Source organism: Triticum aestivum, chromosome 4D (genome assembly GCF_018294505.1).
Source record: "Triticum aestivum cultivar Chinese Spring chromosome 4D, IWGSC CS RefSeq v2.1, whole genome shotgun sequence".
In the NCBI taxonomy this organism is placed as follows: domain Eukaryota; kingdom Viridiplantae; phylum Streptophyta; class Magnoliopsida; order Poales; family Poaceae; genus Triticum; species Triticum aestivum.
In genome coordinates this window covers 351,507,514-351,522,132 of record NC_057805.1, presented here as the reverse complement: position 1 = coordinate 351,522,132, position 14,619 = coordinate 351,507,514, and the positions used below count along the sequence as shown (strand labels likewise).

Here is a 14,619-nt window from a genome sequence, read left to right as displayed (position 1 = left end):
GACCCCGAAGCCTTGTTGGATGACATCCTGAACCCTATTCCGATGAAAACCGATCGGACCCTACTGATGGAACCCTAACCCTCCGCCGTCCTAGCCTCTTTAGTGCGTGCGCACGGGTCAAGGAAGGCAAAACGGAGGTAGGGAAAGACGATCTCGACGGCGGCGTGGTGGAGTCGCCCCGGAAGAAGAAAAAACCCTAACAAGAGGGGGAAAACTATGTGCCCTTCTGAAACTCGCACCTGCCCATAAGTCAAATGACACGGGCCGGTCAGAGAACCCTGCCTGAGAGGCTCGCACAAGTCCCAGCCCAATCCAGAGTCCAGACACGGAACCGAACTGAGCCCAACTGCCCAAGTCCCAGCCCGATCCGTCCTTCGTCTCCACTCCACCCGATCAAACCATCACCTCGCCGACTTCTCCTCCCCGTCAAATCTAGGGTTAGCACTTCGACGACCCACCTCAGAGCAGGACCGCATCGCCTTCCACTCGCCGGCCGGAAGGGGGGACGAAGGCGAAGCGCAGCGAAGATGCCGCAGCGGCACTCGAAGAACAACAACGACCTCGCCTTCTTCACCTACGAGGAGAAGCGGAAGCTCGGGTACGGCACCCAGCGGGAGCGGCTCGGCAAGGACTCCATCAAGCCCTTCGACGCCTGCTGCCTCTGCCTCAAGCCGCTCATCGACCCGCTCGCCTGCCCCAAGGGCCACACCTTCTGCAAGGAGTGCATCCTCGAGTGCCTCCTCGCGCAGAAGAAGGACATCAAGCGGTACCAGCTCGTCTTTTTTATTCTTTGCTTGGTCATCCAAGGACCGGTTAATTCCAGGGAATTTGCATTTTGTTAGCAAGGATTGTGAAATTGGTATGTTTTCGCTCAGATGCAGTGCGGGCTTAAATGCGCATTCCTGCTCCTAGGATTGTAGGGTTCCTCGGCTTGTTGGGGTTACCGTAGCTTGCCATTTTCCTTGGTACGATGAGAACTCCTTTTAGCACGGCGTTTTAGTTTTGTGGCACTGGAGGTCGCGCGATGAAAGAATCTGAGGTGACAATCAAATTCGATCCTGGGATGGGTGTTTGTCATGGGTACAGTGTTTGGATCGGTGGTGTTATGTTACCAGTACTACTTAGTATTGTACGAGCTTATCCCTGAATTTCAAGATTAAACGGTCTTGCTTCATCATTGGATTTCTACTAGTAGTATGAACTCCTTCGGTTCACAAATATAAGTTGTTTTGGATATCTTATTAATATGGACTACATACGGACTGAAATGAGTGAACAAACACACTAAAGCTTCGATTCAGAAAAAAAAAGTTAGAACATCATATATTTGTGAACGGAGGAGGTAGTAAATCAGTATAGTTTCGGTATCCAAAAGACTACGACCTTCCCCATATCATTTGTCATCAACATTTCAGCAATTGATCACTGAAGTAGTTTGAATCTATGTTCCTGTTCTTAGTGGACATGCAAAATTGCTATAGTTGCCCTTAAGTTACCTCCTTGTTCAACCAAATTGTATGGATTTCTGAGCGTTTTTCCTTCTTCCAGCAAGCTTATAGCTCATGATTCCCAGAAAAAGCAAGAGAAGGAAGAGGAGGAGGAGAAGCTGGTGCTGCAAAAGTCTAAGGAGTTGGATGCTTTTGATCAGCAGAATCATGGAGCAGTTCCCCAATACTATGATCGCAGTGGTTCCCAAGACAAGAATGGTTTTCATGGAGCCAACAGTGTGAAGACTACCTCCTTTGAAGAGGAAGCCCTACGCACCATGAAGGCGTTCTGGCTTCCGTCAGCTACACCCGAAGCTACTGTCAAGGTAGATGCTCCTTGTACTGACACAATCTGTCCCGAGGGGCAGGAGAAGCTCAAGCTGAAATCACTCTTCCCTATTTCTTTCACCGAGGAGAACGCTCGTCAGAAGAGCAGTAAGTCAGTGGAGAAAAGCTACATCTGCCCCAGTTGCAAGTCCAATCTCACAAACACAATGTCCCTCGTGGCGATCAGCACATGTGGCCATGTTTTCTGCAAGAAGTGCTCGGACAAGTTCGTAGCAACAGATAAGGTCTGCTTAATGTGCAACAAACCGTGCAAAGAGAGGAATTTGATTAATTTAGAGAAAGGAGGAACGGGTTTTGCCGCGCACGATGACCACCTAGAGGCTAAGAACTTCAAGTATTTAGGGAGTGGTTCTGGGCTAGGATTGGTGAAGCCTGCTCCTAAGGAATAGCCTTCAATTATGTAACTGTTGTTGTATAATGCTGTCAGTTATCGACTTATCGTTGTGGCACGAATATATGTAACCTGGATTTTTTAAATGTTTTGATATCTTTTTGATAAGTATGATCTGGAACAAACGATACTCAGGTTTTCATCCAAGTGATAATGTGCTTGCAGTTTTGCTCCGATGCAGTATCTACGGATTTCTTTGGCGCTTGACATGTCTTGCCAGTTTTCTATGTTGTCACACTGGAGATTCTGCATGAGCAAACCTCGCTGTAAGAGCAGATATTCGTTTTCCTCGTACCACCATGCTTTGATCAAATTCAGAACTCGGGGCCTCTTTGGAACTTCTGGAGGGATAAAAAAATACGGCAATCCAAAGAGTCCCTAGTGGTAAGCAGTACTACAAGTCTGTAACATATCCCTTTGCAGTGAGATGGCTTTTGCATTTCTGCAAATTCTGTGGTGAGATGACTTTTGCATCTCTACAGATTATGTCTCCATCTATGTCGTTAAACCACAGGAAACGAAGAAAATCACCACAGGAAAGAGGTAGTACTATCCATCAGAAGGGAATGAATGGTCCCCTTTTGTCAGCCGGTGGCCAGTACAAAACAATGAAACAAAAGGTTTTGAAAAGGATAATGGAAACGCTGAGCTGGCAGCCTTGGCTTCCACCCACGCACGCAACACATGGAGAAGCTTACGGACCACAGTCCAGCAGATAGCCAACCAACCTGGGGCAGGCTAGGATCAGAGCTCCACTGAAGGTGAAATGGCAAGCCTGCAGAGCTTGATTTCCAAACAGGTGTGTGCTTGAATGAACCCTGTTATCATCCTTCTCTTGATTTCGTTCCTGGACTTAGAACTCGGTGTTGTCTTCAGTTGATTGCGCCGAACTGTACAGCTACTGCAAGGCTGAATGGGGCTCCTCCGTCGGTGGTGAACGCGAGCTCGAGCGAAGCATCCTCGGATGAGAAGAGTAATTCTCGTCTGCTGTTTATCTCAATGTGTTTTAAAAGGTTGGCACAGGAAAATTTGTTGATAGAATCTCTCTTCCCGACCTTATTGTAGAGGTCACAAAAAGGAGATTGGCACTGCTTGGTGCTGGGGCATTATCCACTGTCCTGTTAAACAGCAGCTCTGCATATGCTGAAGGTATGCCCATTGTTAATTGTTCAGTTTCACTTCCATGGCAGCCGATATGCAACCATGCAAGTTATCAACTTGTTAAATATTGGAGTAGCATGTAGGATTGTGTGAGCTAATGCTAACTGGAGTTGTTCCTAGATTTCAGAAGTACCAAAGAACTACCGCTCCTACGTCGATGCAAACGACGGATATTCGTACCTCTACCCAGCTGATTGGAGGGTAATTTGTCATGTTTACTAGTATAGTAAATTAGTGTGCAAGAAGGACAAGTCAGATGCCAAATAAGTTTTTTTGCTTGGCTCTTGGATTTCACATAAAGCTTTTGTTCCCCCGGGTGCTTCATGTCAGGATTTCGACTTCTTGGGCCATGATTCAGCGTTCAAGGACCGTAATGTGCAGCTGCAGTCTGTCCGTGTGGCCTTCATTCCTACTCAGAAAACAGACATTCGTGACCTAGGCCCAATGGATGAGGTAGGTAGCCTTTCGCCTGGATTTTCTCGACTTTGGACCAGATCTTGTCTTCCCTTTCTTCTGACCACTGCTTCATCTTCCCTCAGGCGATCTTCAATTTGGTAACCGAAGTGTACGCTGCCCCGAACCAGATACCAACGATCTATGAAATGCAAGAGGTTTGCCGTTTCATCCACTGCTTGCATTGCAATTTTTAGTTGCCGAATCTCATCGACAGCCATAGAATTCCCGATTTGCTACGCTGCAAAGATTGGAAAAATGAGCAGTTTCTTACTTTGTTGTGCTGTAAATTGGCAGCGTACGGTGGATGGCAGGAACTACTGGACATTTGAGTACGATCTGGAGGCGCCGGGCTACGGCGTGTCGGCGTTTGCGACGGTCGCCATCGGAAACGGTACACGTTCATGGGGATTCTGATCATATGTTTCCCCTCCGGTGGACACGAAGCTGAGTTGGTGTTGGTTTTGGCAGGGAGGTACTACACGCTGATCGTGACGGCGAACGAGCGGCGGTGGAGCAGGCTGCGCAACAGGCTCAAAGTCGTCGCCGACTCCTTCAAGATCTACGACTTGAACGCCTGATTGCGCAAGCTCTTGATGTCCGTCGGCACCATCCGACCGTTGCAACGCGGGCGAAACCTGGTGTCACGGCCTGAGGCCGGAGGAACCCAACTCAACGAATCTGCATTGCTCATACATCGAGCTATTCAAGCTTGTACGAATCTAGTAGAACCAGTATGCATGAATTAGTGGTCAAAATTTACTTCTTTAAAACCATATTGAGGATCCAGAGGGAGTATGATCCTAGGACAGTTCGTCAGGGCTGTTCTTGTTTCCACGGGGTAATCCACACACGAACAAACGACAATTCATACAATCATCGCCAAACAGGCATATTCATGAAATCACCAAGAATTTAACCTATTATAAGAACAATTCTCTTTACACACACCTGAATCATCAAATCGGTGCATTACAAAGGTGAAATGAATCGAGTGCGCAGAGCCTCCCAAAGAATGTTTGCAACTCATATATTACAACAATTACAATGCCCTCCCACCAAACTTGCTACCTATTTCCAGGATAAAAGTTCCCTACAGATTCAACACAACTAGTCATCTCAATCTCCAGTCGAAAATTTTGTCAAGACCAAGCTACCCTTCTGCGCATTCGGAACATCGCCAGCAACTCCAACCATGGAGCTACGTGGCTGGACAGAGAGCGACAGGGGAACTTGGTCATGCCCTAACATAATTTACACCTAACAAACCCAACATTAATTACATTAGCCTAGCCTAGCCGATGCTGGCGAAGGCCCTTGGCAAAATGGGGCTGCATCAATCTAACATAGAGACCGTTCAGGTCCATCAGAGAGTCATGTGTGCCCTGCTCAACTATCCTACCACCATTTAGGACAACAATGTTATCCACATGCTTCATCATCGCTGCCCTGTGCGCTATCAGGACCGTCGTCTTGTTCCCCATGACCAATGTGTCAAGAGCTTCCTGTACCACTCTACTTGATTCAGACTCGATCGCAGAGCTGGCCTCGTCCAACAGCAATATCGGCGCATTCTTCAAAACCACTCTAGCAATGGCAATACGTTGCTTCTGCCCAGGTGTCAGATCAACCCCTCGCATTCCCACATGAGTGTCATAGCCATGTGGCAAGCTACTAATGAAATGATGAGCATTTGCTATCCTTGCAGCTTCCTTCATCTCAGCCTCCGTTGCGTTGTGCCTTGCATATATAATGTTCTCCCTTATTGTTGTCGAGAAAATGACGGGCTCTTGCTGAATTAGGCCCATGTGGCTTCGTAACCATCTCAGGTTGAACGATTTCAGATCTCGGCCATCCAGCAGAACTTGGCCAGACATTGGGTCATAAAATCTCTCAATTAACGAAATGATAGTGCTCTTCCCGGATCCTGAAACACCTACCACTGCAACTGTTTGCCCACCACTCACCTTAAGATTAAAATTGCTCAGCACAAAGATTTCTGGGCGAACTGGATAGGAGAAATCAACATTCTTGAATTCAATGCTCCCATAGACATTGGGTGGTTTCAGGCCAGTGTTGTCATCAGGATCAATCTTTGGCTCTCGGTCAATAATTTCAAACACTGAAGTGAGAGACTTCCGCCGCTTAAGTATGTATGGAGCAAGTCCAAAGGGCTCCACCAATGCAAATGATGCAAATGAGAACAGAATGTACTGTTTTAGCCCAGTGGCTATTGTCAGGCGCTGCTTGTCCACTGAGGTGGCAATGTACCACAGAAGGAGGGCGTTGCAGGCAAAAAGAAGAAACTGCGAGAAACCAAAACCGAAGCCTATAGCCAACCCGTGCACAAGACTTTGCTTCAGTATCTTACAAAGGTGTAATTTGTAGAGTTCCATTATCTTGTCTCCAGCACAAAAAGCAACAACGGTGTAAATGTTACGGACTGCATCTTCAAGTACTAATGAAGCCTTTCTATGCATCTCCTGGATTCCTTTTGAGAAGCCAGCAAGCCATAATTTCTGTAAAATGGTTTATCATATCAATTTAGAACATGCCTATTTGCACCAGTTCTAACATAAAATACCCAGTATCAGACTAGCCACAATGGGTAGTAACATAGACTAGTAACATGCGTATGTTACTAGTCTATGTTACTACCTCTATAGTGGGAAGTAACATAAGTATGGTAACATGCAACACTTCATTTATTAGGCTATAGACACATCTTGCCTTGATATGTGTGATGTTACTCATACTACTAAAAAGAATTAAAAAAAAATAAAAAAAATGAGACCAACCCAAGGGCTAACCCTCGTTGGCTTTTCTTTATAGGAGAAACTCCGTGTGCACCGCGCGTCCGTGCCGGGACTCGAACTCGGGTGGGCTGGCAGCAACCTCAGCTACCCAGCCAACGGGTCGACGCCCCGTCCTCTACTCATACTACTAGTAACTAGCTATGTTACTACTTCCCTCTCTTTCTTCATTTATTACTTGCCACGTCATCTATTTTATCTAGATATGTGTGATGTTACTACCTATGTTACTCCCACTGTGGGTAGTCTCAAGTTACTGAATGCCAAACTGTGAAAGATATGCATGCAGTTCAAGATTAGTGTTGCAAATTTCAGTGTTTAACAGATCAGGCAATTAAATAATTATACGGACACTGTATTATTAGGGAATACCAAATATGTGGCTATAGAAAGAGAGTGCAGATCGTGTAGATTATTGACAGGAAAGGCCATTTGTAACAGGATCAAAAATAATTCTAAAGTTTGAAATGTCACTGACCCTTAACAGATAATAAAGATCATATTTGCAAGGTGGTATATACTAGAGCCACATGTTCAAGTAACAATTTCCAAACCATCCAGGGCCCAGTGAGTATGCTTTCTTAGACTTGACTTGTATGGGTCCCTTTTTAAGTTTTAACATCCACAAGGTAATATAAAAATAACCTAGGCAACACTTGAATCAACCCCAGTATTTTGTTTCCGAAAAGGCCCTGTGTGATATATTTAAGGGTTTTCGGATCCGAACTCTCAGTATACACAAAAATGCTCAATGGTCTCGCCAACAGACACCACAACTTCTGTTAACATGCCAAAATATGCTACTCCGTATCAGACTCTTGAGGTGATAAACTGATAATAGAACAGACCAAAAAACCTTCAGGCTGTATTACCTGTGCAATGGCAGAGATAACAAGAACAGGTAAAGTTGCAAGTGCAACAAGCGCCACACGCCATCCCAACAACATTCCAATGAGAAGAGCTACAGAAATCGCAGCAGTGTCTTGTATGAATATGGAAAGACGGTTACTGAATGCAGCACGGACAAATGTAGCATCGTTTGCCAGGCGCATGGATAGTGTATCAGCACTGTTCTCCTCTTTGTCAAACCATCCAGCCTCATTGCGCAGCATTGCTGTGAAAGAACTAAATTAGTGTGGAATTCTAGAAGATCCAATCTAACTTCATGATTGCAGCAGACTACCAAAAAAAAGCAGCTCATATGTATAAAGGCACAGATAGCATACCGGAGAACATCATTCTTCTTATACGTTCAGTCATCTTCTCCCCCATAATTCCAAAATAGAAATGTTGCAACCAGTTGACCAGCACTGTAATAACACCCATTCCTACTATGAATAAACACCACCTGTTCACTTCATGGCGCATGTCACTAACTTCTATTTGATAATATGCCGACACTGTAAGTGCTATTGTGTAAGCAAGCAGTGGATTAAATGAGCCAAATATAGCAGCACCAATTGTGCCTAAGAGAGCATAAGGCCATTCAGCAATGCTAAGTGCTGCCAGTCTCCAAAATGATGGTGGCTTGTGATGTTGCAATTCATCAGGTTCACTTTGTTCAGAACTTGTATCATCCCGTTCACTCTGTGGTCTACTAAAAGTTTGTGAATGTGAACGCTCATTTTTTGGATCAGAAGTCAAAAGAGGAGATATAGGCGAGTCAGGTCCTGCATTCTTTGAAGATTGCCGTTGTATGGGATGGATGTCAACTTTCGGAAGGTTGGGCAATTCCATTTCAAAACTGTCATGTCTCTTGATGGATGGTGCTCTTTCAGTTGCAACTAAAGGTATTCCATTATCTGTAGTTTGTTCTGGAGGTGGGCTTCGATCCTTTGGTGAATCATGGGAATTTCTGGTGGTGTCTGATCGCCAAAATTGAAGCATGCCATGTGTTCTTTGAAGAGAAGGTGATTTTGCCATCTTAGGAGAGGATGATTCTTGAAAATTTTGGCTGATCGGTGGATCCTCAAATTGGAGTGACTTGCGTTCCCTGCTATTCTTGGTGGGCATCCTGAGAAAGATTGACAGAGTAAATATAGTAGCTCTGGTTAAATAGTGCAAATCTAGCACAGCTGGAACAAAGTAAGAACAACCAGGTTAACCGCTATTTCTTCAGCAAGTAGCTGGATGCTCACAGCATTAAGGTATATTTTAGAAATTAGCATATAAACAAGTATCTAATTATCCAGGACTGGACAGAGTTTTATTTCTTATATTTGTGCCAGCTACTTGGCTAGTCTAGACTGAAAAACAATGTAATACTAAATCTAAACCAATGCAAACTCACTCTTACCAGGAAATTGTCCAGAAAAAACAGCTTACCTCTTAGGAAGTTTTGTTGCTTCCTCGCATCTCAAAAGCTCAGCATAAAGGCCATCCAAGTTTAGCAATTCATCATGTGTCCCCATTTCAACAAGATGTCCCTCCTCCATTACAGCTATGTAATCAGCGTGTTTAATGAGGCTAAGGCGCCTAGCTATTATAATGGTCGACCTTCCCAGCATGAGAACATCTAATGCTCCTTGCACAGCCTTTTCAGCTTCAAAATCAAGTCCTCCCGTGACTTCGTCAAGTAAGAGAATTGATGGACTCGAAAGCACAGCACGAGCGATGGAAATTTTGATCTTCTGTTCATCAGTCAACGCCATACCAGCTCGACCAACCTAGGGAGGTAAATAAAATCAGAATGAACAAAATGGACTGGAGCATCCATGCCTAATTATTTGGCACTGCCATTACCTGTGTTTCATATCCCTTTTCGAGTGAACTGATGAACCCATGAGCATGTGCTGTCTTGGCTGCTTCTTCTATCTGATCAAAGGTAGCAAATCTTCCATAAGCAATGTTTTCGCGGATGCTCAAACTCAGCAGTGCAGGTTCTTGTGTAACCAGACCAATTTGGCTTCTTAACCATTCTACTTTCAAATTCTTGATATTTTCCCCATCCAGCAGGACTTCCCCTGAAAACATAAAAAGAGCTGTCTTAGCAAATGGGGAAACTTGGAGATGAAAATCAAAGATGCTTCTCAATGATGTTACCTAACGTTGGATCGTAGAACCTCTCCATTAAAGGAATTATGCTGCTTTTCCCTGAGCCATTTCTACCAACAAGTGCAACAGTTTTTCTGGCTGGTACACTGAGAAAGAAACCGCTTAAAATTGGAATTTCAGGACGTGAGAGATAACTGAAGTACACGTTTCTGAATTCGATGTTCCCCTGCACTTGGGGTATAGTGGTCCCTTCCAGGTTGGTGCTTGAAGTTGAACGACTTATCATCTCATATAGTCTATAAGCAGCAATTCGCCCTTGCTCAAATGAATAGAAGTTTGTAGCTGCTTGGTTCAGACCACTAAAAATCAGGAAAATGTATTAGGTAAAGACACTCTTGATGGGGGAAACAGGGGAATGTATAGGATTATGTTACTTACAGGCCACTCAAAATTACTGCAAATAAAGCTACCACAACTTGACCACCATCAGCTTTCCCACGAGAAATTAGGTGTCTTCCAACCCAGAGTTGCAAAGCACAGGAACAGATGGCCAGTCCGTAGGTAAACCCAAGGCCAATTCCTTGGACAAGACTTATCAAAATTCCATATCTTAGAGTTGCTTGAAGTGAGGTAGCATAGGAGTACTTTGCAAGAGTTTCATTCGTAAAAGCATATAGTGTCCTGATGTATGAGGTAGCCTGCACATCCACATGTTTTTATCAAGTAAAATCGGAGCCGATTATATTTGGACATATTATTTGTACATGCTACAAGAATATAGTGCAATGCACAATACAAAGAGTGGAGAAATATCTGATCTGGCAAATGGTGTTCTCAATGTTAAAAGGTGGATATTTGTAAACAAATGCGCAAGAAATGGACAGCATGGAGAAGTTCACAGGACGAAACCTGTTCAGCAATACTAGCCGCTTCGGCATATGCATCTTGAATGTTTTCAGCCAGTCTATGGAGAAATATGTTAGATATTCCTCCTGCAGCGACAATCAAGGGTCCAGTGGCAAGAGTTAGAAGTGCTATTTGCCAACAATTGAGCAGCCCAACAATGAGACCACCGACGAATGTGGCCATATTGTGTATGTAGTTGCCTACCTACAAAAGCACTGAGTTGTTAGAACAGACCATCGAAGTTCATGCTGCGAACATACTCATACAGCAGTCAAAGCATATTCACTCTGAACTTACTTTCTCACTAATTGCTGACTGAATCAGCAATACGTCACTAAGAACTTGACTAACTATATCACCGTTGTTTCCATATGTATCAAAGAAGCTCATGTCTTGATTTAGCAAGACCTGGACATATCTTGATCTGATGACAGCAGTTTGTCGTTCCCCGGTGAGAATCCAGCATGATACCTCTGGAGAATCACAAATTACATTAGGTATATACACATGCTGAGCGAGAAAATATTTAAACGAAGGTTCTTATAACTTACCTATCCATCCCGCGACAAAAACACCAGCAGCTATGTAGATGATATACAGAGCATGCTGCAAATGAAACAGCATAAGATGTGAAGATTGTAAGAGAAAAAAGTATATGGATTGGGCAGTAGAATGCATTGAATAGAAGTGCTAAAACATGTGCATATACTTGCACTCCTTTAGATTAAAATAGATTATTTAGTTAATAGTTGATTGTTTTAGTTAATAGATTGTTTAGAAGCACTGAGTATATTGCTAATCTAGTATAGTAATTAATTAATTGAATTTTGGAGGTTGAGTTCATTTATTGGAAAAGAATCATCCTTCTCTTCTCAACTCGAGCCATTCGCTGAGGTGGAAATTTAATAATGAATAAATCTTGAGCAAACTTGTTTAGTCGTCTTTTTCAAACTTTTACTTTCGGCACCTCTCCTCTAGCATACCCGAGAGCTTGAAGGGGAACACAGACAAGAAGACTTTCACATCATAACCTCCTTTCTTGGTTGACTGCCTGGACTTCAAGAAACCAGACTCACTGGAAAAACTCATTTCACAATGATAACTATCTTTCAAACAGGACCACTGCTTAATCTTTCAAACAGGACTACTGCTTAAAGCCTAACAAGACCCACCACGACTGGCTCACTTGTTTAAAGGACTAATGAAAACACGTTGAACTAGCTAAAAGGATATAGGCCAACAGTGAAACTCAACAAAACTGACTCCAATACAGATATTGAGGTGAGACTACAAGCCACCACCTCACCCTGCTCACTTGCTTCTCACATAGGGATCCCCAGTGGCCAGCAGGAAAAAACTTCATGTCATCTTCTTCTGTGGTTGTGATCGACACTTCTTCACATGTTCCCACTATTTTCATCAGTCACCAATTAAAAGAGTAAACAATAAGAGCCATTTTTTTGCGGGCATCCTGCCCAATCAAGGAAAGCCAAAATTGGTATAAATGTGATAAATCTTCACCAGATGCACATCTTGAAGTATACAGAACTAAACTAATGGCATCCCATTAGCACTATGTACAGGCACCAATTCACCAATATGAGACCTAACAGGACCAGCCACAATGTGTTAAGTTTTGTGTATCCCGGCTTGTCAGCAAAGCTAAAACAATACAACTCAATCCAATAGGCAACCTCAGGCCCTGCCATGCTGCAATCCTCTAAGTCTGCTAGACAAACAGCACAATAAATCAACGCTGCCTAAGAAATTGCAACACCCGAATTCCAGAATACACCACCAACATATACCTGCCATGACAAAAAAAAAGGCAGGTGCCAGGCAATCGCAAAACTCCTAGCGCTTAATGTGCGCTTTGGTCAGAAAAGCGCAAGGCGGTGGCAAAACACACAATTAACGCCTAGCGCTTCTTTTTCCCTTGGCTGGTATCAATACCTAACACCATAGGCACAAGTGCACAAAAACCGAACCTGCCCTCCAGCCGGAATCAGCCAATCACCCACAAGGCCACAGCTAGAAGCCAAGGAGACATATCACATCGTCAAGCAAACCCGCAAACTTAGAATGTGCATAATTTCATGGCAAAATTCACATCCAAAAGTTCCAAATGCACTGATTCTAGATGATATGTAATCTGAGTCATAAATATAACTGCTATGCACAAAATTTTGCAGTGCGACGAACAATTTTCAGCTGGTAAATCTTCCGAGCCCTAGTTATCAATATTGTGTAAGTGACCTAACAGCACACGACAAAACTAAGTATGAGCTGGTTTAGGGTTTACATGTACTGAGAATAGCACACAAATAAATAAGAAATGTAGAGTATACCAGCCCCCATAAGTATAGTAAGCGCAAAAAGTTACAAAAAAAACTTCCCAGTCCCAATAATAGCAAAATTAAAGAATAACAAATTTGGCTCCGGCAATAAATATCAGGTAGCAGATCCTGTCATGCGTGCAATTAAGAGACGAGCATCCGAAGCATCAGCTTACCTGCTTGAATTGGTTGAGCAGCTCGTCGCTACGGCCGTGGAGAGCAGACTGAATCCGTTCAGAGTCGAGCAAATTCAAGGACCTCCCAAAGTAGTGCAGGTAGACGACGAGTGCGGCGCCGTGGGCGGCGGCGGCGAGCGCGCCAGCGGCCATGAGCGCCCAGTCGAGGCCGTCGGCGAACTCGAACAGCCTCCAGAAGGAGACCGCGGCGGGAGGGGGCTCGACCTCGTCCTCCTCCACATCTTCGTCGTCGGCGCCTTCCCCCTCCCTGACCCCGACGCCAGCATCCCCCGACGGCCCGTCCCCGTACGGCGACGGGGACTCCGGCGGCTCCGAGACCTCGGACACCGGCGTGAGCGGCTGCACGTGCGGCGAAGCCCAGCCGAAGAGCCCGCTGGGCACCATCTCCGCCGCGGAACCCCTGGAGAAGCCGACGACGCCGTGCAGAGCCCTAGGATTGGGGTGAGCTCATAACAGCAGCTTAGCTCGGCGAGGGGGGACGGCGGGCGTCGGCGGCGGCGACAAGGTCTCCTCGGAAGCAGCCGCCTCCGATTAGATTAACCTCCCAGAGACCGATACTACCGCACAAGAAAAGGAAGGGGGCTTTCCTTTTAAAATCTACTCGGTGGCACACGGCAACGCGAGAGAAGGCGTCGAGGAGACCCGGTCAGAGGAATTCGGCCGCGCCTCCCACGCAAGAGCCCACGACGCAACGAGCAAAACCCTCCCACTCCGGCCAGCGGCTGCCCGTCGCCGGCGAGGAGGCGGTCGCGGTCGCGGTCGTGTGGTGGGATTATTCTGGTGCGCGGAGTCAGTGCGGGCAGGAGAGCGGAAGGAGGGAGGGAGGGAGGCGTGTGCGCTTGACTGATTGCGGTGTGATGGGCGGGGGCCCACGTGTCGGTGGCCTTGGCACCGGGGGTAGGTGCAAAGCAAGCTGGCGGCGAGGACCGCCGGGCCCAGATGGCGGCGTGGGGAGCCGGGCCGGGCCCCCGGGTCTCACGCGTACGGCGGGGGGTGGGGACGCGCTGCAGCGACAGCGGTGGAGGTGGCTAGAATTTCTCGGGGGTGTTAAAACTAGGCGGGCGGGGATTGGTGCGGAAAGGTCTCGTGGGCGCCGAAGCTGGCGGGGCCCGTGGGACCGGCGGAATGAGCTGTGCTGTTTCAGCCTCGGCTTTCCTTTGGCTTTGCTAGGGACACGCCAGTGCACAGCTGGACGCGCCGTGGCTGCTTCATGCGCCGCTACGGACTGGCTTGTTGCTCATGGAAATTGCTTCATGTCCCTTTTCCTAGTAAATGTCTTGTACCGCGTGTGAGATGTGTTAGGATGGGACAATGTTCCCATGAATGCTCTTATGTGCACCAAATAGTACTACTCCCCTAGTAGATGTCCGCCACGAGGGTCCGTGCGGAGCCGTCCCCTTTCTTCGTGTGTGACCGGCGATGTCGACCGCAAGCTCATGGCCATGGTTGCCGCCGTGGTCATCTCTGCCTGCACTTTTGGGTTTCGTCTTCTTAGCTTACTTCATCTTCTTCAACTGACTGGCTCTTTCTTGC

The 14,619-nt window shown here is 46.0% G+C and overlaps 3 protein-coding genes across 3 annotated transcripts; 2 read left to right on the top strand and 1 right to left on the bottom strand.

Moving 5' to 3' along the window:
- The first annotated feature begins 319 nt into the window (after positions 1-319).
- LOC123097863 (E3 ubiquitin-protein ligase CSU1) lies at positions 320-2,373 on the top strand. Its single transcript, XM_044519708.1, has 2 exons — positions 320-766; positions 1,549-2,373. The coding sequence occupies exons 1-2, from the start codon at positions 528-530 to the stop codon at positions 2,222-2,224; spliced, it is 915 nt and encodes a 304-aa protein (XP_044375643.1). The 5' UTR covers positions 320-527; the 3' UTR covers positions 2,225-2,373.
- A 478-nt stretch (positions 2,374-2,851) lies between these two features.
- LOC123097864 (photosynthetic NDH subunit of lumenal location 1, chloroplastic) lies at positions 2,852-4,629 on the top strand. The gene is made up of 8 exons (XM_044519709.1): positions 2,852-3,025; positions 3,103-3,199; positions 3,292-3,375; positions 3,515-3,588; positions 3,718-3,840; positions 3,927-3,998; positions 4,138-4,234; positions 4,312-4,629. Exons 1-8 carry the CDS (start codon positions 2,993-2,995, stop codon positions 4,419-4,421), a joined length of 690 nt encoding a protein of 229 aa, XP_044375644.1. The 5' UTR covers positions 2,852-2,992; the 3' UTR covers positions 4,422-4,629.
- Positions 4,630-4,735: 106 nt separating this feature from the next.
- LOC123097862 (ABC transporter B family member 6) lies at positions 4,736-13,752 on the bottom strand (the record flags this gene model as incomplete). The annotated part of the gene is given in 11 exon segments (XM_044519707.1): positions 4,736-6,359; positions 7,526-7,767; positions 7,880-8,667; positions 8,979-9,319; positions 9,396-9,616; positions 9,696-10,006; positions 10,086-10,345; positions 10,557-10,757; positions 10,851-11,026; positions 11,105-11,159; positions 13,066-13,752. Coding segments are annotated over 11 exon segments (4,230 nt in total). The 3' UTR covers positions 4,736-5,129.
- Positions 13,753-14,619: the final 867 nt, after the last annotated feature.